This window comes from Panthera uncia, assembly GCF_023721935.1.
Source record: "Panthera uncia isolate 11264 chromosome B3 unlocalized genomic scaffold, Puncia_PCG_1.0 HiC_scaffold_1, whole genome shotgun sequence".
NCBI classification, from domain to species: Eukaryota; Metazoa; Chordata; class Mammalia; order Carnivora; family Felidae; genus Panthera; species Panthera uncia.
The window spans coordinates 26,565,661-26,588,815 of record NW_026057582.1 but is presented as its reverse complement, the minus strand read 5'-3'; the positions used below and the strand labels follow the sequence as shown (position 1 = coordinate 26,588,815).

Below are 23,155 nucleotides of genomic sequence, written 5' to 3'. Positions count from 1 at the left end.
CCTGTCCTGCTTCCACGTTTTTGCCGTTGAGGCCCACTGCTGCGGCAGACACACTCCCCTGGGAAAGCTGTCTCCAGACTAGAATACTTTATTCAAGAGAATCTGGCTTGGCAGCCGGACAGCCACCGAGGGGCGGCTTGCTCCACGTCCGGCCTAGGGCCGCCTCTTTGCTTGTGTCCCTGAGAGGGGCAGGTGGTGATGCCTTGACCGTAAAGAACAATGTCCCAGCACGAAGCAGTGCAAGACGTCAGGACAGACTAGGGCGCGAGGAGTGGCAAAGGCCCCCAGGCAAGCATCGTTCTCTGGGGCTGAACTCGGCGGATCTCCAGGGTGCGGAGCTGCTGCCCAGAGGAGGAGGAGGAGGACGCAGAAGGACCCCTCCATCCCCGGCGTGCCTTCCCCTCCAGCCTGGGCCCGGGCGACAGAACAGGCTCCTCTGCTCCTGCGGGGGCGAGGGGCTCCCAAAGCCAGCGCTGTTGGTCCACGCGGTCCAGGGTCGGAACAGGAGGCAGGTCCCATTCTGTCTCCTGCTCCGGGGAAGCCCACCGGGCCCTGGCATGCCCCTCACAAAGCCGCGTCTGCGCGCTTCTCCCGCAGCTGAAACACACATGGGTCCGTGGCTGCCTTCTTTCTTTCTCTCACGTTCTGTTTAAGGCACTGAATTCCTGAGGGTCCTGTCCCTCCCTGCCCCTCATCCTGGAGGAAGCAAATCATTCAGCAGGGATACAATTGGCTAATAAATAGAGGGCAGGTGTCAGCAGGGAGGTAACTGAGAGTGTGACGGTAATAAATACAGGAGCCGGGTGGGGGTTGTCTCTCTTCTGAGGGGCTGGTTACCTCCGGGGAACAGTATTGCCGCACCTGCCAGAGACCAAACACAGAAAGGGGGTATCAGCACCCTGTGAGGCCAGGGTCCCTCCTATGGGAGGGGGGACAGGCCTGGAGGGAAAGCTTGGACAGGGAGCACAGGGAGATTGCAGCACTCCTGGGTCTCTGCTTGCACCGAGGCCAAGACGCTAGGAGTTACCCTTCACCAAGCACTTACCCACGTGCCCAGCCCTGTGCTAAGCCCTCTTTCATTGCCCTTTAACAACATCCCATGAGGAAGGCCCTGCTATCATGACCCTTTAGAAGACAAAACAAAAACAAAAAACAACTAAGGCCCAGAAAGGTTAAGAAACTTGCCCGAGGTCACACAGCTAGTCAGTGACAGAGCCAACTTTGAACCCAGCCTGGCTTCATGCAATAATGCCTCCGGTTACTCGAGGACCACAGTCTTCTAACAGGGGTACGGGCAACCCTAGATGTGCATGAAGATTGTCCAAGGGGTATGTGAGTATTGATGGTGTTAAGAGAATCAGTTTTCAGCCTCCACACGTCCTCTGCCTGAAAACTGCATGAGAAATTGCCTGAGGTCTGTTTCCCCACCACCTTGGTCACAACTGCCCCGCTCCCTTTAGGAAGGAAAGAAGCATCTTGTCCTTTCCAAATCCAGCTCAGTACTTTGCCCCAGGGTAAAACTAGTGGGGTGGGGACAGTGACCAAAAGAACAACCTGAGATATCCATGTAGGTGCTGAAAAAGGAGATATGGCCAATGACCAGGTAACCAAGGCTTTCGCAAGTCAAGTGGTTTCCAAGTCTTCGCTTTCAACAAAATTGAACAATTTAACCGAACTGTCAGCTCATAAGCCAAGAGAAGTAATTTTTGTTAGCAGATCACCTTGAGGCTTTTGGCAAATAACTTGGAAGGAGTTCAAATGATTGTATGACATCTAGTCCCATTTACTTCTTTCTGGGAGCATGGTTTCTCAACCTTTCCCTCTATTAAAAAATGAAAATGGAATTAATGCTGAATCCTGTCTCAGTCTGGCAGGAGGTAACATTCGTTAGTGGATTCATTAACTAATTAAAAAGAGGTAGCCACCATCATCTCATTGAGATGCATTCCCTGTAAGATTGATTATACTTTTATGTTTAACATTTATTAAAATATGACATATCTGTGCTGTTTTGATCAACTGGTACTACTAATAATTACCGTGATAACTTATTCCAGGAAAGGACTTAGTTTAGAGTTTTCTGTTCACAGGAAAATGAAAACAATTCAAATTTATACACCATTGTTATGGCAGATAAATGTGACAAGGGGACACATAATGGACTTTTGAACATTAAAAAAAATATTAAATTAGGGGCGCCTGGGTGGCTCAGTCGGTTAAGCATCCGACTTCGGCTCAGGTCATGATCTCACACTCCGGGAGTTCAAGCCCCGCGTCAGGCTCTGTGCTGACAGCTCAGAGCCTGGAGCCTGCTTCGGATTCTGTGTCTCCCTCTCTCTCTGCCCCTCCCCTGCTCACACACTGTCTTTCTCTCTCTCTCAAAAATAAATTAACATTAAAAAAACAAAAAAACAACAACAAAAAAATTGGGCTGAAATTCTATGGGGGAAGCAGAATGGAAACACAGGTTCAAGTTAAAAAGAAGCAACGTAAACATGCAGCTATTAAAGCAAAGCGTTCACATTTGTTTTTAAGCGCGTGATGGGAACTCTTAGGGTGGCTGATTCTATAGGGTGTACCCAAAGATTTCTATAATGACTTTATTAAAACATTAATATTTATACCATGCCAGAAACGATATCCTATGTACCTATTTATACTTTTGATGAACTTCTGATCTTTCAAGTTCAATGTCAACTTAAAAAGAAGCGAGGGAGCACGTGGGCTTTTGAAATTCTCTCAGGAGATTCCCAAATGAGATGTTTGAGGACCACTGTCCTGGCAGATGGAGGAACGGGACACTTTCTATGTGGGGCTGCCGGGCAGGGGCTGGGGGCGGGGACGGTGCACATGGACCACACTGCCGGCTCTTTCCCCAAGTCCATGCCTGGGCCCAAGGGGAAAGCGAGGGCTGCACACATTCAGGAGACCGGCATCCCCAGCACCCCTGTCTTCACAGGGCCACTAGGAAGTAGCCCCAGATGTGTTTTCAGTTGTGAGAATATTTTTCACTAGAATGGAAGCACTATAGGAGCAAGAATCATGTTGGTTTGTTCATGGAGGTACCTGGCACACAGTAAGTGTTTGGGAGATGTGTGTAGAATGACTGAATGTTCCCCTCCTTCTACACACAGAGGAAAATGAGGGTCAGAGAGGTCACGTGACTCGCTAAAGGCCATGAAGAGACTCAGGGCTAAGCCTGATGAAGAACCAAGTTCCCCTGATGCTTCCTGGGCCCTAGATTCCCTAGGAGACACTTGCCTGTTCTGCCCCAAGACTGCCCTGGCCTTGCCTTTCCCCTTCCCGACCACTGATCCCTGCTGGCAGGGCAGGGGCCCCCTCTGGCCCAGACTCCTTGCCATCCCTGGTCCCCCCCTCCGCGCACTCACAGGTGGCAGTCTCTGGGTCTCTGCTTCTCTCTCTTCCTCTTCCCCCTGCCCTTGGGTCTCCTCCTGCAATAAGCCAAAAGCGTCAAGACAAAGTGGCTGGGGGCCCCCATGCTAGGACAGAGGCTGGCAGGCCCGAGAATAGCCCGGAGCCCCAGCCAGGCCACTTACCTTTCTGGCTTCATCTTCTCCCGCAGAGGCCTGGGAAAACAGACAGAGAGACCAGGGGACAATCAGGAAGCCAGTAAGTAGGGGGCTCCCCGCCACCCAGGCACCTCTCGGACATCCAGCCCTGGTCCTGCAGTTAGTGTTGAGACCACCAGGGGGCAGAATGGAGCCAGTGAGGGAGGGACGGCCAGAGGCCTCTGGACGTCAGCTTCCACTCAAAGCTCTTGTGACCCCACCGCTAGAATTAGGAACCTCCTCTTGGGGCCCCTTCCCACAGCCTTGTGCACTCCTCAGCCTCTTGGCATCAAGTCTGTGGACTTGCGGGTTTGTTCTCTGCTGATTTTCTCTGTTCAGTTCCTTCCCTGGTACCTGCCCTTCCTCCCAGAGTGCATGCTGGGAGTTTCTGCAAGGACAGCGAATGAGGGGCAAAGCCATGGACTGGAGGATGGTTGCCACCAGCTCAGGATGCCTGTTGGGGCACAACGGCCACCCCCACCCTGGGGATGTATGACACTGCAGGCGACAGCAGGGGGAGTGCGTGAGGGGGTGACGCGAAGGGAGGTGAGCACGAGCCCCACAGTCACCAGGCATGTCCTAGTTCTGCCTCCAGGGCTGTGGCTGTTCGCCCAGAAGTGAGAAGAAAGGTGTCCCTGTTGCCCAACCCATTGGAAGGGAACAGGGCCTCCGTCTTTCCTGGGAACAGGGGTGGGGGCGTGGGCAGTATGGTAACAGTCGGCTTTGGGGCCGGGGCAATGCTGCCCCAGGCTGGCTGTCATCCTTAGGAGCCAGTGCAGGGTACCAGGGCATCTTGGTACCAGGGACTGCCTGATCATGTCTCTGCCATCTTGGGCCAGTCAGAGACGGTCTGTGAGCCTTCGTCTCCTCGGTCTGCCTGCCCCAAAAGATTGGCTGTGAGGGCAGAGGTGACGTAGAAGGTGAAATGTCACCATCTGGCACTGTGCCCAGGAGGGTTCATTACTGAGCTATTGTTACATGACTAAGCCCTGGCCAGGACGGAAAGGAGGAAATGGATTGAAGCAGGGCCTCCAATAGAGGTAGAGTGAAGAGGGCCTAGAGCCTGGGCTCTGGTCCAAAAGGGGTGGCCCGAGTCCTGGACAGGAGGCAGGGCCCAGCCCAGGGCAGCAGTGAGGCTCCTGAAGAATGTGGTTATGGCCATGAGAGGCAGCATGAGAAATGGAAGGCTTAGGGATTATATAGGCTGGGGTTCCCTGACTAGCCTCAGTTTACCTCATTTGTAAAATGGGGATGACAATAGTACCTGCCTCCTAGGGTTGTTATGAGAGGAGGGACCTTGTCTGTCTTGCTCACCACTGTATCCCAAGCATCTAGGGCAGTGCCTGGCATACAGCAGGCACTCAATAAATGTTTGTTGAATGAATGAGAAAACATTCATGCCTAGTGTGGGGCACAAAAGAGGTGCACACAATAAATGGTGCCTCTCCCCCTGTCTTCTGGCCTCAGGTCAGGGCTCGGGACCTCTAGTCTGGTGCCTCCATCTATGTATGGCCCAGGGCACCAGGAGAATGGGTTCCAGCCCATTTCTCTCCTCCCTGAGCCTGGTTAAAGTGCCAGGCCTGCTGCTCCTGGTAACTAATGTTCAGGGTGCTCTGGGCAAAGGCAGCAAGACTGCTGGTTAGAGGCTCTGCCAGGCGGAGGTTGGCTTTAAAGAAAGCCACTGACTCCTTCTTTCTGCCACTTTTCTCCTGCCAGAGCGTATCCCTCTCTGTGCCCCTCAGTCCAGTCGCCCCTTCCCTGGGCGCCAGCCTGGCCTAGGACTAAGTCCAGGCTAGCAATGTCTTAGCCCCAGGCACCTCTTCCAGGGCTGTGGCGGCCCCCTCCCACCTCAGGGAGGGGGAGAGCGCACCCCCAGCCCCTCCAAGTCTGGGACGGACCCTGGCTTCCTCTGCCCCTGTGGCTTCTCAGGCAACTGTGTTCCAGCTGATGGGACCACTTCCCCGGGCAAAACTGGCTGATGCGGAGCACAGAAGGCAGCTGCTACTGGTCCCTTATTTCCTTCGTCTCCCTCAGCCAGGAAGACAGCGCGGGAGGGATGGGCAGCCACTGGGCTGAGGCTCCCAAATGAGAAGGGCCTGTCCCTGCCGCTCCCCGAGGACCTACCTGCACTCGCAACGGACGTGCTGAGAGAATGTCAGCTCCACGTAGGAGGGCCGGTCCTCAGAGTGGATCTTCAGGAGCTTCCAGGAGAGAAAGGTTTGAGGCCGGGATTGGAGGATGGCCCCTGGGTTTCCAATAGTCTCTCCACCCCCTCCCCGGGAGCGGGACCTGACTCCTTGTTTGCCACCAGCCTTGGGATCGCATACTCTCATTGTGCTTTGAGTCGGGGGCAAACAGCCCTCCCACCTGCATGTGGATCTGAGGGAGGCCCCTGTCCCTCCTTCCCCGGGGCCACCAGCATGGCAATAGTGTAGGAAGGGAGACTCTGCTGTGGAGTCGGAGCGACCTACGTACAGTCTTGGTTCTTCTACCTGCTGAGCCGGTGAAATGCCAGCTCTGAACCTCAAGCCCTTCATCTGTGAAATGTAAATAACACTTGCCTTGAAGGATCACGTGTTGAGGTAACAGAAGTAACATTTAGGAGCACCTAGCACAGGGCTTGGCCTTACTAGCAAGTGCTTAATAAACAAGGGGTGTGTGTGTGTGTGTGTGTGTGTGTGTGTGTGTGTACGCGTGCCCATGTGCACACACGCAAAGCTCAGGGCACCGAATGCCCCTGGTATACACGAGGACTGCTTGCATCTGAACAGGTTTCCTTTCCAAGCTCCACCAGATGTCCTTGGGTCATGGGGTAGGACCAGGCTAGAGCCCTTGGAGTGGGCTCCAAGCTGGGACGGGGCTCGGGAAGGGGGGAGCACTGTGCTGGGGTGGGGAGTGCCGGGGCCTCGGAGTCAGTTCCGGTCCCGGGACCTTGGCCTGCTCTCCTCCCCTCCCTACCTGCATGGTGACATTGACCGTCTCTACGGGCACGCAGTGCAGGTTCTCATCACCACAGCAGCCGGTGCAGCGCAGCAGGGAGATGCAGGAGGGGCTGAACATGTGCTGCACCTCACTGGGGTACTCCGACACGATGTCCACCAGCCTCTCTAGCGCCCGGCAGTAGCTGCGGCCCCACACTTCCTGGAAGGGCACCACTACAAGGAGGCACAGACAGCTGGGTCAAGTCAGGAGGAGCCTGCCCCTCAAAGGCCCAGTGCCAGCTCCCCAAGCCCCGCAGGGCCTTCCAGGTTCAGCCCGCACTCCCTCCTCCAGGAAGCCCCCAGCCTGTATGAGCTCTGTGCTCTGAACTCCTGACATGATGCCTCTGGGAGGACTGCTGGACCCCTAGCTGGACAGAAACCACAGTGGAATGGAGTTTCTCAGGGTCTGGCCTCTCTGCTCTGTTCTCAACGCAGGCACCCACATCTGCCGTGGCGCCCTTGGAACTTTGAGGAGCGTGTGTCTTGGGGGCTCCTCAGGCCCTCTGGGCCTTTCTCAGGCCTGATCGACTGCTTCCTTGATCTTGGGGAATTTGTAGAGAACAGTCAGTTCTGCATGACTGGCTTGTAGAGTCCCACAGGGAGGGTTAGCCTCCCCTTAGTCCTTATTTTCTGCCCCTCTCTGAGCCAGCTCCTCTACTCGGCAGCCAAGGCCACGGCCAGCAATGTGCGCTGTCCACATCACTCTCCATTTCAGTGGGACCAGCCCTCACATCAAGCTCGGCTGTATCACCATTATTCCCACCTTTGGGATGTGCTCTTTGTCCCCTTCCTGTTCCTAACCAAATAAAGCCCACTATCCCACCTCCTCTCCGGAGCCTTCTCCAACTTTCCCAGTATGAACAGATGTTCCTCCTTTGAGCATAATTTGGCCCCGAGGTTTTACCTTATCCTGGCCACTAGTGGCTCTTATCTCCTTTACAACCAAGTCGAGGCTCCATGAGGACAGGGACCCAAGCACCCAGTAAAAATAGGCTAGGTAATTATTGATTGATTAGATGACAGTTCACTGAGGATTATCAGGGACATCCCTGACCCCCACCACATCCTAGTGGTTGTGACCAGGATCTTTTGTCAGCTCATCTGGAATCTCTCAAAAGATGCTCCTTCAGGCGAAGGCCTGGGGCCTGGTCCCAAACAGAGGCTCCCAGAAAGTGAGTAGCCAGAGTTAGGAGACCTGGCTTCTAGTCCTGGTCCTATACTGGCTGTGTGACCTGGGGGAGGTCACTTAAACTTTCTGGGTATATCAGTTTCCTCAGCTGGGGAAAAACGAGAAGGCTGGGAATAGATGGTTGCTAAGGTCTCTCTCGGCTCTGACACATGGTTTGGGATTCTGTGCTTGCAACCCAGCCCAGCCTTGAGACTGTGGGCAGAGAAACATCTCTAACTCTGGGTCATCCTGCCCTATACCTGATGGTTGTCCTCAGCTGATGGGGAAGGACAGGGAAGCTGGATCACCTGGGGGACCCTGCAGCCTCTGCCCTAGAGCAACGGCCGCTCCTAGCAGCCCCTCACTTCCTTCCATGGCCTTTCCTAGGAGGCAGAAGGGGCCGAAGTCCATTCCACTGAGCCTGGAAGGCCGTGAGTCTCAGGGTAATCTCAGAGGAAAAATAAACTTCAGCCCTAGCAGGGGCCCTCGGGAAAGGCTGCAAGCTGGTGGAAAATACCCGAGGCAGTGTATCCACGTGGAGCTGGCCAAGGCGGCCACAGAGGCAATAAACCGTGCTTATCTGGGCGTCTGCTGCTGCATTCTGCCCTGTCTGCTTAGGGAGCACTAGGGGCTGGGCCTGGGGATAGGAGGGGGACCAGATGCCTGCCCTGATCCTACCCCTCCAGCCACGGGAATACTCTCCCTGGACACAAGTGGGACACAAGCCCCTCTCCCTGTAAGCGCCAGCCTTTGCAGTGCAAGGTCAGAGGAGCACCTCCCTATTGTAACTCCACGAGCACATGTTTAGTCTAAAATCCACGAGCACTATGTAACTCTGAATGTTTCACCTCTGCCGTGGACAACATAAATAACAGCAGAGGGACAGCCGGCTGCCAAAGCGCCACAGACAGCTCAGTCTCCTGCTCTGGCACCGGCCATCAGGGAGGGGGACAGCAGCAGAGAAGGGGCACCTCAGCCCCTACCGTTCTACGAACAGGCTCCCACCCCGCCGGGCGGCCAGGGCCACGGCCAGGTTAAGCAGAGCTGCCTGGGCCTTGGCGGCAGAAGGGATTTCCTTTCCTCGCCCCCACACCCCACCATGCAGACTACGTCATCAGGACCCAGGCTCCATGGGCCACATGACCAGACTGTGTAAGGGAAGGGGCGGCGGGGGCGGTGGCTAAGAAGGAGGCGGGCTTTGTCTGGTTTACCTGGCAGGCACCAGGAAAAAGGGCAATTCGTCCCTGGAGGCCACTGTCTGGGCACGTGGGAGAAACAGAGGGGGCTATGTGAGGGGGGTGGGCAAGGGGCTGGCTCCAGGTGTGTGGTGACCGCTCCCAGATGTGGGCTGAGCCCCTCAGGAAAGAGCTCTGCTCAGCTGCTCCTGCGAGCACTTCCTCTGGCCCCCTGACCTGCTCCGGAGGCGGGGTGGGGGTGAGAGGAACTCGAGGCTGTGGCTCGGTCAGTCACCTGGCCAGGGCTGGGCGGTTCCATGAGGCTGCGGCCACGGCCGCAACTGGGCTCTCGGCGATCTCTCGCCAGCCCTGGCGGCAAGCCTCCAATCTGGTTCCATCTGCCCATGACCTGGGATGCAGGAGACACAGGAAGGGAAGTGTTTAATCCTGACAGCAAGCTCCTGGGGAGGGGCCGCAGAGCTGGGCTGAGCCGCCAGCCACCAGCCTGAATTCGGCAGGTGTCCTCTCCATGGCACTGGCGGGGCACACAGCCAGCCTGCCGAAAAGGGACACACTGCTCATGCCTGCACGGTCATGAGCCACGGGGAAGGCCGATTCTACGCACCCCGACTTTGCCACATCTACGGGGGCGCGTCTGAGGCTTTAGGTGGCCCCAAGGATCTCTCTGAGCCTCAGGTTCTCCATCTATAAAATGGGGAGAAAATGAATGCCTTCCCAGTTCACAGCCCGTGGCCAGCGCAGAATTAGAGGGACTGCCCAACACGAGTGCCATGAATAGTAGTAGCAAAAATCAACGTCTATGGTTGCAAAGTACGGACCCTTCTGTCTCTTGTCTGATGTTAGCAGGAGAGGATGGCATTTTCAGATTGTGGTAACTGGGGTCCAAAACTCATGGTGTTTCACCTGGCCACAGTCCACGCTCCCTGGCTGATTAGGCTGATAGGATGACAGGGCAGTGGCTCTAATGAACTGACACTTCTAAGCCTCCTCACCCCTGGCCACGGGAGATATGTACTCCTGTGTCTCCTCCGTGGGAGTCAGAGAATCCCACACTCTGGGAAAAAGAACGTCGGATATCATGTAATCTAATGTTCCTATTTTACAGACAAGGAAAAGGAAATTCAGACTTCTTTGGTACCTGTTGCTGAAATACACTAAAAGCATCAAAAAGGTCATGGGGTGGAGACGGCTGATGGGTCCCTCCCCAAGTCCCAAGAGAATAATAATATTGTGCCAGAGCCAGCGGGCACAGCGGGGTGACAGGGAGAGTGTCAGTGAAGTTAAGGGCTGCTACCTGCCCCCACCTTTTCAGTGCCCAGGAGAGGCTGGCCACCAGGCAGACAGGGCCCAGGGGGAGGGTGTTCCCAGCTCTCAGAGGCTACCACGAGTGTGCGTGTGCACGTCCCTACACGCTCCCTCTCCCACAGCACGAGGGGAAGCCTCAGTAGCGATGTGTGGCTTTGCTGCACGTCTCAGAGAGGCTGGGAGGGAGGAGCGAGACAGGGGGCCTGGTACGGGCCTCCTGCTTTCTGCACGTATGTCCCTTTGGCAAAAGACACACCCTTTGAACATTCCCTCTTGATGCAACCCCGGGGGTGAGGAGCTGAGGGGCCAGGGAGGGCACGACTCATGTTCTGTCTGTTTGTAATCAATGGAAAGGCCTGGTCAGATCCCTGCAGCTCCGCCAGGGCTGGGCTTCTGGGAAGGTCCCCTCACCCCTCCCTAATCCTCTTGATGGCTTGCCCACGGCAACCAGCTCCTGGATCCCTAGTATGGCTCCTGGCACTCACTGCCTACACTGCCCTCCAAGACCCCATCTGCCTCCTTACATTATATTGGGAAGGGGCTCCGAGCCAACTGAACAAACCCTGGATATACTGGCCCCAGCCTCACTGTCTGCGTGCTGGGTGACCCTGGCCCAGGAATACACCTCCCTGGGCTCCTGGGTCACAAGAGGAGGATCTCTCAAGCCCTGCCCACTTTGTCAGCTAGGATGTCAGCCAGCTTGCAGACTCTCCCCAACTTCATACCAGCCTGTACCCATCCTTCATGCCAGCGCCTTAGTATCCTCTGCAGAGGACTGGGAGGGGCGGGCTTGGTGAGCACGTGCACCCCCAGCCCAGCGTGCTTACCTTCCACCTCTGATGAGCCATTCCCAGCAGACAAGGCCCACTGCTGTGGACAGAAAAGGGCAGAGATGAGGGGTCCACCTTGGGCTTCTGTGCTCTGGGGCCGAATTGACAAGAGCATAGAGGCCCCTCTGAGCTCCTTGCCACCCGCTGCACACGCTCTGCCCTGTCTCAGAGCCGCCTCTTTCCCAGTGCAACTAAGATCTCACTGGACCCTGCGTGGATCCCACCCTTTTCTCTGGCCTCAGTTTCCTCATTTGGATAGGGTGGAAGGCTACAGGCTTTTGCAGACCCTTGCCTTCTATGTCTCAAAGATCCTGCAACCCTTAGGGGTCTCCCTTCTCCCCAGCCCCAAGCCAGCACTGCTGGGCCCTGTGCAGCCCGCCTTGGCTGGGTGCCAAAACCCCGGGATGGGGGCGGGGGGCAGGAGGAGGTGATCAGCTGGTGGGAGCCGAGGGGCTGGAGCGGGTGGCGCCATGAGCTGGTGCTGCCGGTAACGTTACACCTCTGGCCAGCCCTGCAGCAGGCAGGCAGTGGCCGGTAGTGGGGCTTTTCCGCCCCTGCAGGACTGCCCAGCCCACCCACTCCTGGGTTGGGGCTGGGGACTCCTGGGGCAGCAGGACAGTGCAGTGGGAAGGGATCTCATTGGCTTTGTCAGGATTTCACTGCCCAAGCTGGCTCCCAGCCAGACTCACCCAGCTCCTGGGAAAAGGGCCCTGTTCGCTTCCCCAGGCCCTGCACTCAGGAACTCTGACTGCCCACCCGGGAAAGAGGGCACAGCAGGACCTCTTGTCTCACCCTCAGCCCACCCAGGAGCCCTGGGCTCACCCAGAACCCTGGTGGGGGCAGGGTCCAGCCTCCCCACCAATGGCCTGTTCCGCTGGCTTCCCCTCCACCAGGCCAGGTCAGAGGTCCTGGGGGCGCCTGCCTGGTCATGGGGCCTCGACCCTGACCACAAGGCCAGGGACCCGCCTGGGATTAGTGGAGAGATGCTTTTAGCAAAGCCACCAGGGCTCCAGGGGCCAGACAGGAAACCTCCCTCCCTTCCCTGTGGCTTCCCTGCCCCCGCCAAGACAGACCCCGGAGCTTGAGTCTGGGACAGCCCAGCCTGAGGTCTTCTCCCAGAAGATGTGGTCCAGCCTGGCTCCTGGGAAGTGTGTGGACATCCATGGAGGTGCCTCTCCCAGGAGTGGGTCTGTGATTTCAGAGCCCCTGCCCCCAGTGCTGGCGGCTGGGAAGATAAGGGGGGGGGGGGGCCAGGCCGGGGCTGGGATAGGTCTTACCTGGGGGGGCACAGCGGGCAGTGCCAGCCCAGCCAGGAGCTGCAGGAAGCAAGTGAACAGCCTCATGGCAGGCATCTTCTCAGACGTCCCAAGCCAGGAGGTTCCAAGGGAAAACCACCATGCTCGGCCCCCTGGGGGAGCCCCTGGCACAGGAGGAGAGGACCTCACTGCTGCTCCGAGGTCACCGCAGGTGGCCCGAGCATCCTCTGGAAGCCCCGGGAGCCTGAAGTCCGCAGGTAGGGCTGGGGCTGGGGCACCTGATGCGGAGCGCCGGGCGGGGCGGGGCGGTGTGGGGCAGGCGGGTCCCTGGGGAGGTCCCTTCGGGCGCCCAGCGCGACCCCAGGGCCTCTCGTGGAGGCCAGTGGAGAGGCAGCCTCCTCCTCAGACAGCAGCTCCCTTCTGGGACTGCAGCCTGTTGGCGACTGGGTTTCAAGGGCCGTGAGAGGGGCGGGGCCACAGGCCAGCCCCGCCCACCGTCGACGAGGCCTGGGAGCGGCCCCCTCGGGTGGCTGCCGCTGAGGCCGCGCGGACCCGGGAGCGCCCGGCCCGCAGTGCGCGGAAGGGGCGCCCCCGCGGCGGCCGCTCCCGCCCCGCCGCCGCCCAGCCCGCAGCTTCCCGCGGGACGCCCGCGACCCAGGCGGCACCCAGGGCCGACCCCGAGAGGGGCCGGCGGCTGCGCTCCCGCTCCTCTGGGCTGGCGTGGGTGCGGGCATCCAGGTAGTGGAGCGCAACATTTGCCAGGGAGGCTCCTGACTGTCGCGGCCCCGGAAGAGACTGCAACTCCAGACCCCTAGGAAGGCAGCAGTTTGGTCTGGCCTTTTACAGTGCCACCTATGCCGTCCCCACAATCCCCGGGGGGCGAAAGGCTTGTTAACCTCATTTTGTAGATGAAGAAACTGAGGTTCCCAGAGTGCCCCTGCCGGTATACGTCGCGCATGTACATGCGCTCTTGAAAAGTGTGCGCGCGTGTGTTTTTGAGGAATTGACGGAAACAAAATGCAAGCCACGTGACTCCAGAACTGTGTCTGCACCCCAGGCACCATCCTCCTGGTCAGGCACTCAGACAGTAGGGCAGCCCAGCTGCGGGCACCTGGCTGAGGGTTCAGCACTGTTTCCTCCTGTGGGAAGGCAGTTTTCTCAGGCCGCTACATGTGGTTTGAGAGTGGCCTAGTGCAGCATTTCCTCCGGATCCCAGGAGACGGAAATCTCCGACTCAGCAGGGGTCTGCCTCTAGGGATCTGTGTGCGTCTGTGTGTGCACGCGTGGGCACTGGTGCGTGACTGTGGAGATCCACATGTGCTTTGGGTCCATGTGGTCTGCGTGCCTATGTCTGCCGTATGTATGTCCGAGTGCGGCTTGTGTGTGGGTCTGGTCTCTCATATCTCTGCATGCTTGAGTGATTACGTGTGTGTACGTGTCTCTTCTGTGTCTCCAGGTGTGTTTGGAAGCGTCTGAATGTGCCTTTCAGTAGGATTGGGAATTTGTATGCCTGCCTGTGTCTTTGCGTGTGGATAAATATCCAGACCGGCTTCTGTGTATGACTGTGCATCTCTGTGCATTTGTGTGCGCCCTGCCATGGTCCTTGAGCGTTCATCACCCCACCACTCTCCATGCACAGCTCCCTGGCTGCAAGAACCCGACAGGATTCAGGGATTGGCCTGGGCCTGGGGCTGGTGGGCACTGTGGGAGGGGAGAGGCCTGGGGGGCAGCCCCTTACTGCTCACATTCCAGCCAAGAGCAGAGAGGCCAGGGCAGCCCCAGCTCTCACCCCAGTGACCTCTGTGTCCATTGCCTGCCTGCCCACCCACGCGGGGCTGCCGGAGATATTGCCTCCCTGCCTGGCCAAGCCCGGAGGTCCAAGAGCCAGGGGCCAGTCGTCCGCCAGCTAAGCGGGGGCTGCAAGGAACTTTCTGACGAGCTCCAGCATGTTAGGTAGGACTCATGGAGCTGACAGACTCCTTCCTGGGCCCAGGGTCATGGTGGGGGGTGTCTGGGCATTGCTGTGCATGTGTATGGGGGTGAGCAGATCCGTGCATGCCTGGATCATGTATGTTTGTCCATAATGTCTGTGTGGGCATAGCACATGTGTTTATGTGTGTTTCTTATTTTGGATTTGGATTTGTGTACGTGGGCACAAGCATGTGCTGTGCATGAGTGTGTATATTTAAATATCTGTATTGTATATGGCTGCCTATAACTGAATGTTTTCAGCACTTATGCATTGGGCATATTTGCCTGTAAATGTGTGTATAGGGATGCATATGTTATTTATGTGCATGTGTTTGTATTCATTCTTTAATTTGACCCATATTGCTTCAGTCCTACTATACTTTAGGCACTGGCCCAGGTGCTGGGGGTGTGGCGCAGGGGTTCCCTCAAGGCTTCGGTTCATGAGGGACAGGTACAGACAGCTGGGGATGCTGTACCCTCCTTCTACACTCTTGAGCGAACGGAATGCCTGGACCATGTCTGTGGTTCCCACAAGTGTGCCTGTGTTTTGTTTTTTGTTTTTTGTTTTTGTCACTAAACTGGGGACCGCACCCTTCTAAACCTGGCTTCTTGGGTTGTGAGATGAATTAGCTACGGTAGGCTGGGGGCCGAAAGCAGCGAGACCCAACATTTTCATGGGTTAGACAGGAGCTCACTCTTGCTCACATCCAGTCCAGGCGGGCATGCTGGTGGCTCTGCTCCCCTGGATCATGGCCCCAGTCCTTACCAGCCGCATAACCTAAAGTGACTTCCGGTACTTCTCAGAGCCCCCCCCCCCCACCACCACCACTGCCTCCTCCGTCCCAAGTGGGAATAATGCTCCTGTCGCAAGTCAGGACTAACAGCCTGACTTCTGATTCAACTTTGGATTCTTATTAGAGATACAAAAACACTCCTGTTACAGGGCAGGGTCTTTGCCATCACGGACATGAGACAGATAGAAAATAAAGAATTTTCTGCTTCTGCCAATTGCAGAGGAGCAGGACGATGGAGGGACTGGCTTGTCCGAGTGAATGCATGCGCACTCCTTCCTCCGCCTCCTGTGCCCTGTATTCTCCCCATCACCATCCAGGCGATCGGGCCCCAGCTGTCATCAAGGCCTTTTGAGTAGATCCACCGGCAGAACCAATGCTCGAAACTCCACAGGGGACTGGTTATCACCGCAATCACGCGTCGTCGCCGGGAAAGAAATGGTGTTCAGTGAGCACTTACTATGGGCCAAGCGCTGTGCCTGGCGCTTGAGCCACATCAGCTCGGCTGAATGCCACCATAACACTGGGAGCTCGTTTTCGTGATTCCCATTTAGAATATGGGAAGATGGAGAGGCGGGGAGCCGAAGTGATTTCCCCATAGTCATTTAGCTACTAAGCAGCAAGGTGAGGGTCAGCCTAAGTCTTTCTCCAAGTTCTGTCCAGCGGGCATAAGCTTTCTGTGCCAACCAGATTACCTACCTAGAAGGTAGGGCCCGTGTCTTGAATGTTTTTCGGAGGCTTCCCCTTGCTGGAGCAGAGTGGGTGCTTGACAGACTCTGCAAGGTTGACAATGTGTGGCAGGGAGCAGCCCTCACCCAGGCCTGGAGCCGACCCTGTCGCAGGGAGTCGGACAAATATAGGTAAACACAGGGTCTGGGCCATGACAATAGTCACCCTGAGAAGCTGTGGGTTCTAGTCCTGCACACCAGGCTGCCAGGCAGGCCCCTTCCTCCCAAGGCCGTCCCAGCACACCGGGCTTCCCACACCTTGCATTAGTCATGGTTTTAGCCTGAAAACACCTGCCTCGACCCATCCCAATTTCCTGCCTTTCAGCTTCCTGACTCATTTTCCCATTTTGGCCTAGCCTTTTCATTGTGTTGATCCTCTGAACTATTTCCCAACTGTGACTTTTCCTACTCCCTTGATGACAATTCAGCATCTGTCTCAGGTGGCACGAGGTAAGCACACTCCCTGTGACCTTGTCCCTGAGCCCCAGACCTGGCTGTGGCATAGGTGGGTGAGAAGTAGCATCTCCAAGGACTAGAATCTCTCCTTTCCTGGCTGGCAGGGACAGCAGCAGCCGGCAGCTTGGGCCGAGGGCCTTTCCACTTTATAGGCCGGACAAGCTGTAGCCACCAACTAGCCAAGGTCACCAGCAGGAAGCTGCTTGGTCAGTTTCATCTGCCTTCTCCTCCTACCCCCTGGGCTAGGGTCTCCTGTGGGCCCACCTCAGCCTTAACACTGAGCCCCTTTCCTTCTCTCCATGCACTTTTTCTTCTTAAGTTTATTTATTTATTTTAAGAGAGAGAGAGAGAGTGGGAGGGAGGGGTAGAAAGAGAGGGAGAGAGAATCCCAAGCAGGCTCTGCATCAGCAGCACGGAGCCCCGCGTGGGGCTTGAACTCACACACCATGAGATCATGACCCGAGCCGAAGCCAAGAGTCAGATGCTTAACTGACTAAGCAACCCAGGCGCCCCATCTCCATGAACTTCTTCAGGCAGGCTTGATAGCCTTGCCGGCCACTGGGTGAGGCCCTCCTCATCCAGGTCCTCCCAGCACCTTGAATTGCCTCTCCATCACAGCACCCGGCTCATAGTCTCATCACTGCCCAGCTGCTTGTCCGTCTTCCCTCAGACTCTAGGTCTGAGAAGGCAGACACCTGTTCACCCTTGGATTGCCAGCACCTTGTCCAGTGCCTGGCACACGTAATGTTTGTTGAGTTGGATCAATCCTCCAAGCACTCTCTCCTCTCCCTACAGGGAAGACGTCCCAAGTCTGCCCATTCCTTACCCAATTGTCCTTCAGTCTTCAGAGGCAGCCCTCCGAGACCCCATGCTCCATACAACTTGGGTGGGCCTCTCTGTAGGGGTTAAGTGTGGGAGGACAACCTCCCATTACTATGTAATCACGCCCTGGGTTGGTCACCACAGCCCCGCCAGCCCCCGGGGGACAAGGCTCATGCTTCTGGCCAGAGACCAGAACCCAGTGGGGGGCCTGGGGTGGGGTCAAGTTGGAAAGGAGACCAAAGCAGAGCCCACGGGTGATCCAGCGGTTCCCAGGGGTGGGAAACAAGATGGCACCCGCCACGAGGGCTGCGAACAAGGGAAGCCAGGCAAGGTGCCCGCCGCCTTGTCCCAGGCCTTTGGGGCGACGCGTCGTCACCAAAGGATCGGAAACCTGTACTTTGGGCACTTGGCAGCCAGGGCTGGGTTTTTCGTGTTTTCTGTAATTATTTCCCTTTTGTTCTCCCTTAGTATTTAGTAAAGCCCTTTGTGAAAATGCCAGCTGGTCTCAGCTGCGCTAAGAGGATGACAAAGGGGTCCTCTGTGCGTGCTCGGCCTTCGCCTTTAACGGAGGGACCTAGCTTAGCGGTGACAGCAGAGTCAAGGACCACCAAGGGCAAAGGGAGGCTCTGGGGCCACAGCCAGCACCTCGTGTTCAGCAGCCTCTCTGACGCTGAGTCCCAGATTGAGCTTTATTGAAACCAGAGGGGCTGGAGGGCTGGCCAGTCACGGCTGCTTTGAGGGAGGGCATTTGTTCAGATCCCGGTGGTGTCCAAAGCTCTTGAGAAATCCAGAGGCCAGGCACCTGCTGTGCTGCGGCTACCCAACGAGGGGGGCAGCCCCTCCCCAACTGGAGCCACTGGGCAGGCTGATGTCGAGGAATCGGGCTCACGAGCGGCTGCCAGAGCTGCCTCCCTCGCCTGCCCTCCCAGCTCAGGAGCCTTGCTAAGCCTTGGTCCCCTGCCTGCACACTGTCCACCAGGGTGGATGTCCAGCAGTCCCTCCCCAACTGCGGGGACCCTCCACGTCCTCCTCTCCTGTGACTACGCCCTGCTTCTCCTCCTGCCCCTCTTCTTCCCCCCACCATGCGTCTCTCAGTTGCCCTGGTGAGAGGAGCCTGGGAGACCTTCCTCCTCAGGAACAATCGCCTCTTTCTCTCTGTTGTGTAAGTGATACGGGAGGAGAGGAAGCTATTTGTAACTAATCGGCTGTGATGTGGAACAGGAGCTCAGGGAGCCGACAGCTCGGGGCTGTCCCGCCTCTGCGACAGCTGGGTGGTTGGTGATGGCGATGGCGGGTCACCCTTCTCCTCCCCCACCCCAACGGGGAGGCCTGCGGGACGATGGCGGGGGGGGGGGGGGTACCTCCTGTGCACCGGGCTCTGTGCCTGACATGCTGAATATAAGGGAATCTCACAGGCACCTTTGAGGGAAGTATTGCGGCTCTCACGTTTCAGGCGAGGACGTGAACTTTGAGAGAGTGAATTCTTTCAGCGAGCAAGCCCCAGAAGGGAGAGGGATGGACGAGGACCAGCTGAGGCTGTCCAAGAAGGCGGTGTTGTGCGGGGGACAGAGTCTGCTTCTCCCTCACTACGTGACCTTAGGCTAGTCTTTTCAGCTTGCTAACTCCAACTCAAAGGCTGATTGTGTGGTTTAAATGAGAAAGTGGAAGTCCGTCACGTAGCACAGGGCCTGGGACACCGTATGTGCTCAACAAATTCAGCTCTGATCATTTCCTGCAGAAAGGGGAAAGAGGGAAGCCAGATCACCCCCCACCAAGTTGCAAGCTGACCTCACCATGATCACCAGGATACGGTCACCATAGATAGCAGGAAAACCTCCCAGAGGAGGCTTTTAGATTATTCTTCTAGATTGAGATAAGTCTTCTAGATTATTCTTCTGCCCTCCAAGGGATGGAGCTAACCTCAGGGTCCTCCTTCTCCATTGAGTGGGAATTCTGGGAGAGGATGGGAGAGAAGAGGGCATCCACCACCATCGGGCCCCTTCTCTGTGTCACTTAATATTCGGAGGCGGAGGTGAGTCTCGTTCATAGACAATCACAGATAATTATGAATGAGCATCTGAAAAACCAGAATCAAGGTGCAAAGTGCTCTGGGAACAAAAAGGGTGGGGAAGACGATGCTGGCGTGTGTGGTGTGTGTGTGTGGGGTGGCGGTGGAGAATCGAGATAAATATTGGATCTCCCTGGCCTGAGAATCCTGGCCATCCTTTCCCCCAGGGAAGGCATTCACCCCGGAAACTGGAAGATTCTGTGAAAGGGGAAGGGATATGGAGCCTAGAACCAGGGCCCTGGGGCTTCTTGGGGAAGAAGGTCTTCATGCCCCAGCCGTGTCTTCAAGGTGGCAGTGCGACGACAACGTTCTGTAGGCACTCCCCCAAAGGAAGAAAAAAAAAAAAAAAAAAAAAAAGCCTGCCTTCCAGGTAGTCACTGAGGGACTTCCCCGGGCACCTGCGTGTGTTGAGGAAAACAGCAACCCAAAGACCCGTCCCCAGCTCCTCAACCTCATGACACCGTGTCCAGAGGCTGCCAAGTCTAGGGAGAGAGCCGTTCTGGTCTGAAGGCTGTCACTCAACATCCCAGAACTGGCAGGGAGACCAGAGGCCTGGAGTCTCTGCTCGGTGTTCACACTGATGCGGAGGACCCCGGGGTGGAGGAACGGTTCTGTTTCTGTCAGGAATCACGCCGTCTCTGTTGTGGGTCAAAAGGCCAGGGGAGGGGCGCCTGGGTGGCTCAGTCGGTTAAGCATCCGACTTCGGCTCAGGTCATGATCTCGCGGTCCGTGAGTTCGAGCCCCGCATCACGCTCTGTGCTGACAGCTCAGAGCCTGGAGCCTGTTTCTGATTCTGTGTCTCCCTCTCTCGCTGACCCTCCCCCGTTCATGCTGTCTCTCCCTGTCTCAAAAATAAATAAACATTAAAAAAAAAAATTAAAAAAAAAAAAAAAAGCCAGGGGAGACAGTACAGACTAAACGTCTCATAATCGGAACAGCGTGGATGTGGGTGAGGATCCCTGTGATGGCTCATATCTGTTCCCTTGTAATGTCATCTCTGGGGGTGTTAGCCACTGGTCAGGTTGTCGTGGGGGCCAGCCGGTGAAGCAGCAGGACTCAAGCTAACGACGGGGGAGAGAAGGAGCTGCGTCTTCTTTGGGTTCTTTGCGCATTCAGCCCTACTCAGTGCCAGTCCCTGGGCTCAGTGGTGGGGCCACCAAGGTGGTGGCCCTCGAGGGGCTTCTAATCCAGCGGGAAGGGTTTAATGTTGTCTTAAACCATACCAAGTCTGTGCAAACAAAACCCTACAAAGCGTCTGCCATGACTCACGGTCATAGGCAGGTGAGCAGCTCTAAATCTTAGATGGCCTATCCTCTCGAGGACTTTCAGACTTCTGAAAGAGAATGTCCCAGAAAATTCCCAGGAGGTCCACAGAGGGGCAAGAAAGGCTTTGCATAGAGAAGGTAATGCTTATTCAGCGTCTTACAGGATAGATGGAAATTTATCAGGAATCGAAAGGCCAAAGGAGCATTGCAGTCAAGGGGAGGTATGGATTATTTGCTGAGGTATGAACTATTTGAGGGCCATCGAGGAATCTGGGGCGGGGGGGGGGGGCTGGACTGTGTGCAAGGGAGGGGAGGGACTGTGTCTGGAGATCAGCAAGATCTGGAAGGGAAGACTGAGATCAGATTGTGAAGTGTTTTGAAGGCAGAGTTCGTAGTTTATTCCAAGGGCTCCAGGGAGCCATTGAAGGTTCTTGAGCAGGAGAGTGAAATGGCCAGATGTGTATTTTATAGAAAAACTCTGGGCAGGTGGTGGGTTTGGCCTGGAGGCAGGAAGACTAGGTCTGTGGTCATCACAGAACGGAAAGTAGCCTGAACTGGGTTGTGGCTATGGGAGAAGATGGGACAGGACAGTGCTACCCAGATAAAAGTTCACTTCCAAGCTTTCTTTACAGCAGGCTATGGCCTGATGACTTAGTTCTAGCCAATCTCTGCCCCTCAGGGCATCTTAGGGTTCTAGGAATAAGTGGAAGCATTGGGTTTGACCTCTGGGAAGTCTCTTTAAAGAGAGAAGCATTTCTATCTGCCAAGTTTTTGCCTGGGACTCAACTATGATGGTAGGAGCGTGTGCAGTCATCTTGGACCAGGAAGATGAGTTGGAAGGACACTGGATCCCTAAAAATTTTCAGGGTCACTATACCAGCCCCGGCTTGCTTATATTCAGAATTATTTTATAAAAGAGGTGAATAAACTTCTGTCTCACTCAAGTCACAGTTATTTTTGGAGTTTTCTGTTAACATATGTGCTGCTCCACAGTTTGCCTTATAAAGGTGGGAAAAAAATGAGTTCTACAGTTCTACATGAGTTTTATAGAAAAATGCTGCATTCTTCCATGGCTTGTCCTGGGGAGTGAGTCATATCACTGTTTCCTGGGGAGAACTGGGGCTCTCCTATTCCCCTGCAGTTTGAAGCAGGAATGGGGAGGCCACTGTTAAGGATACAGATGTGGCCCAGCTGAGCTGGACCCGCCTCACCAGCCACATCCCTCCCTTCCCAGCGCTCATCTTCCCCCAGAGAGCACAGGAAGGAAACTGTTGGGGGCGAGGGGAGCAGAGGGGAGCCAGATTAGTTCCTCTTATGGTTGGATTCCCAGGGGTGGAGGAGACAGAAAGTCTAGCAGAGCCTTCAACAGACAGACAGTGGACCTCCAGCTGGCCCTTTGGGCCCCAGGCTCTTCTGTGAGTCAAAGAACATTTGGCTGCTTCTCCAAAGATCCTCCTCTGCCCCCAGCTCCCCTCGTCTTGGAGAAGAACAGGGGCTTTGAGTCTATAGCCCTGGAGGCCCTAAGGGCCAGCACTGCCTCCTGCCTTGGGTAAAATGTAAGGGGCAGGAGCAGAGGGGCAGTTGGGCTAAAGGCAGACATCTACAACTGCACTCTCCACCTTGCCAGCTCTAGCTTTAGGTCAGGAAACCTTCAGGGAGTCCACTTCTCCTCAAGTGCTAATCAAATGCTCCAAGATGACCTCACATACCTTGAATCACTTGCCTATCTCTCTGCCGGGAACCTGCAGGAGCGCCTGAGAACCTACACTTACTGAGCAGTTACTATGTGGCAATCTCACATGCACACGTCTGTCCTCATTCCATCCTCACAACAGCCCTGAGTTAGCACCGGCCCCTTTTTAGTGGAGGAGAATGATAAGCCACAAACAGATTAACTTATCTCAGGTCACCCAGCTAGCGAGTGGCTGGGCTGGAACTTGAACACTAGTTACGTGACTCCAAAGACCAGGCTTTCTGTGCTAGACGTTGCTGGGGAGTCTCGGGGGCAGGCTAGGGGGCGTGGTGCTATGCCTGAAGTCACAGGGGGTGGTTTCCAGGTCCTCCCAAACCTAGATCAGTTTGTGAAGGAGGAGCATGGTCCTGGGCATCCCGCCTGCCAGCTCCCCTGCGTCCCACCCCGTCTCACCGCCCCTTCTTTTCGTCCTACCTTGTCTTCACTTCTCAGTGTCTGCACTCAGTTTTCAGGGACACTGGATTTGTACTTCGACCAGTAATAAAATTCAGGATCCCTTATAGAGATTTGGTGATTCCAACCCCCTTTCATATACTTAGTGGGCTGAAAACACCCCTGTGAGGCATCCAGTGAGGAGATGGAACTGAGCTGTCCGGGGCCACGCAGCTGGAAAGGGACCTGGACCAAACTCGGTTTCTCAGCCCTGACCTCTGACCTCAGGCCTTTCAGCACTTTTTGAATGCCACCTACCCTGTTCCAGGCCCCCTGCTGGGTACCGGGGCCTAAGGCACACCCTTGGCCCCTGATACACTCAAAACCAGCAAGATTAGGAAGAAAAGCTAAGGCGTCGCCCCTAAGACCCAGAGCTGATGTAAGTTGCAGCTGGGGGTCGGGGTTGGGGGGTTCCTCAGAAGAGTCCATCCGAGGGACCCCTCCCCGCCTCTCTCCAGGGGGAAGATGGCACATTCCTGATGCTCGCCATATCCAAATATCACCTACACTGTTGTTTATTTGTTTGTGTATACTGATTCATTTTAAAAAGGAACTAACTTTAAA

At 56.0% G+C, this 23,155-nt stretch overlaps 1 protein-coding gene across 2 annotated transcripts; it reads right to left on the bottom strand.

Annotated features, from left to right (window-relative positions):
• Window positions 1–65: 65 nt before the first annotated feature.
• Window positions 66–12,748, bottom strand: PGF (placental growth factor). Of its 2 annotated transcripts, XM_049612474.1 has the most exons (7): window positions 12,327–12,748; window positions 11,047–11,089; window positions 6,528–6,724; window positions 5,694–5,770; window positions 3,558–3,587; window positions 3,390–3,452; window positions 66–861 (listed from the first exon to the last, which is right to left on the bottom strand). In XM_049612474.1, exons 1-7 carry the CDS (start codon window positions 12,399–12,401, stop codon window positions 834–836), a joined length of 513 nt encoding a protein of 170 aa, XP_049468431.1. In that variant the 5' UTR covers window positions 12,402–12,748; the 3' UTR covers window positions 66–833. The 2 variants fall into 2 exon arrangements, with proteins under 2 accessions (XP_049468431.1, XP_049468432.1); XM_049612475.1 differs by lacking the exon at window positions 3,390–3,452 and having other exon boundaries at window positions 12,327–12,747.
• Window positions 12,749–23,155: the final 10,407 nt, after the last annotated feature.

Bases quoted from the DNA above. Each gene is read 5' to 3' on its own strand.
- PGF (XM_049612474.1), bottom strand. From the start codon at position 12,401: ATGCCTGCCATGAGGCTGTTCACTTGCTTCCTGCAGCTCCTGGCTGGG. The intron at 5,771-6,527 runs GTAGGGAGGGGA...CTCTCCTGGAAG, and splicing joins CGGTCAATGTCACCATGCAG to CTCCTGAAGATCCACTCTGA. The intron at 3,453-3,557 runs GTAAGTGGCCTG...GGCTTATTGCAG, and splicing joins GAGAAGATGAAGCCAGAAAG to GAGGAGACCCAAGGGCAGGG.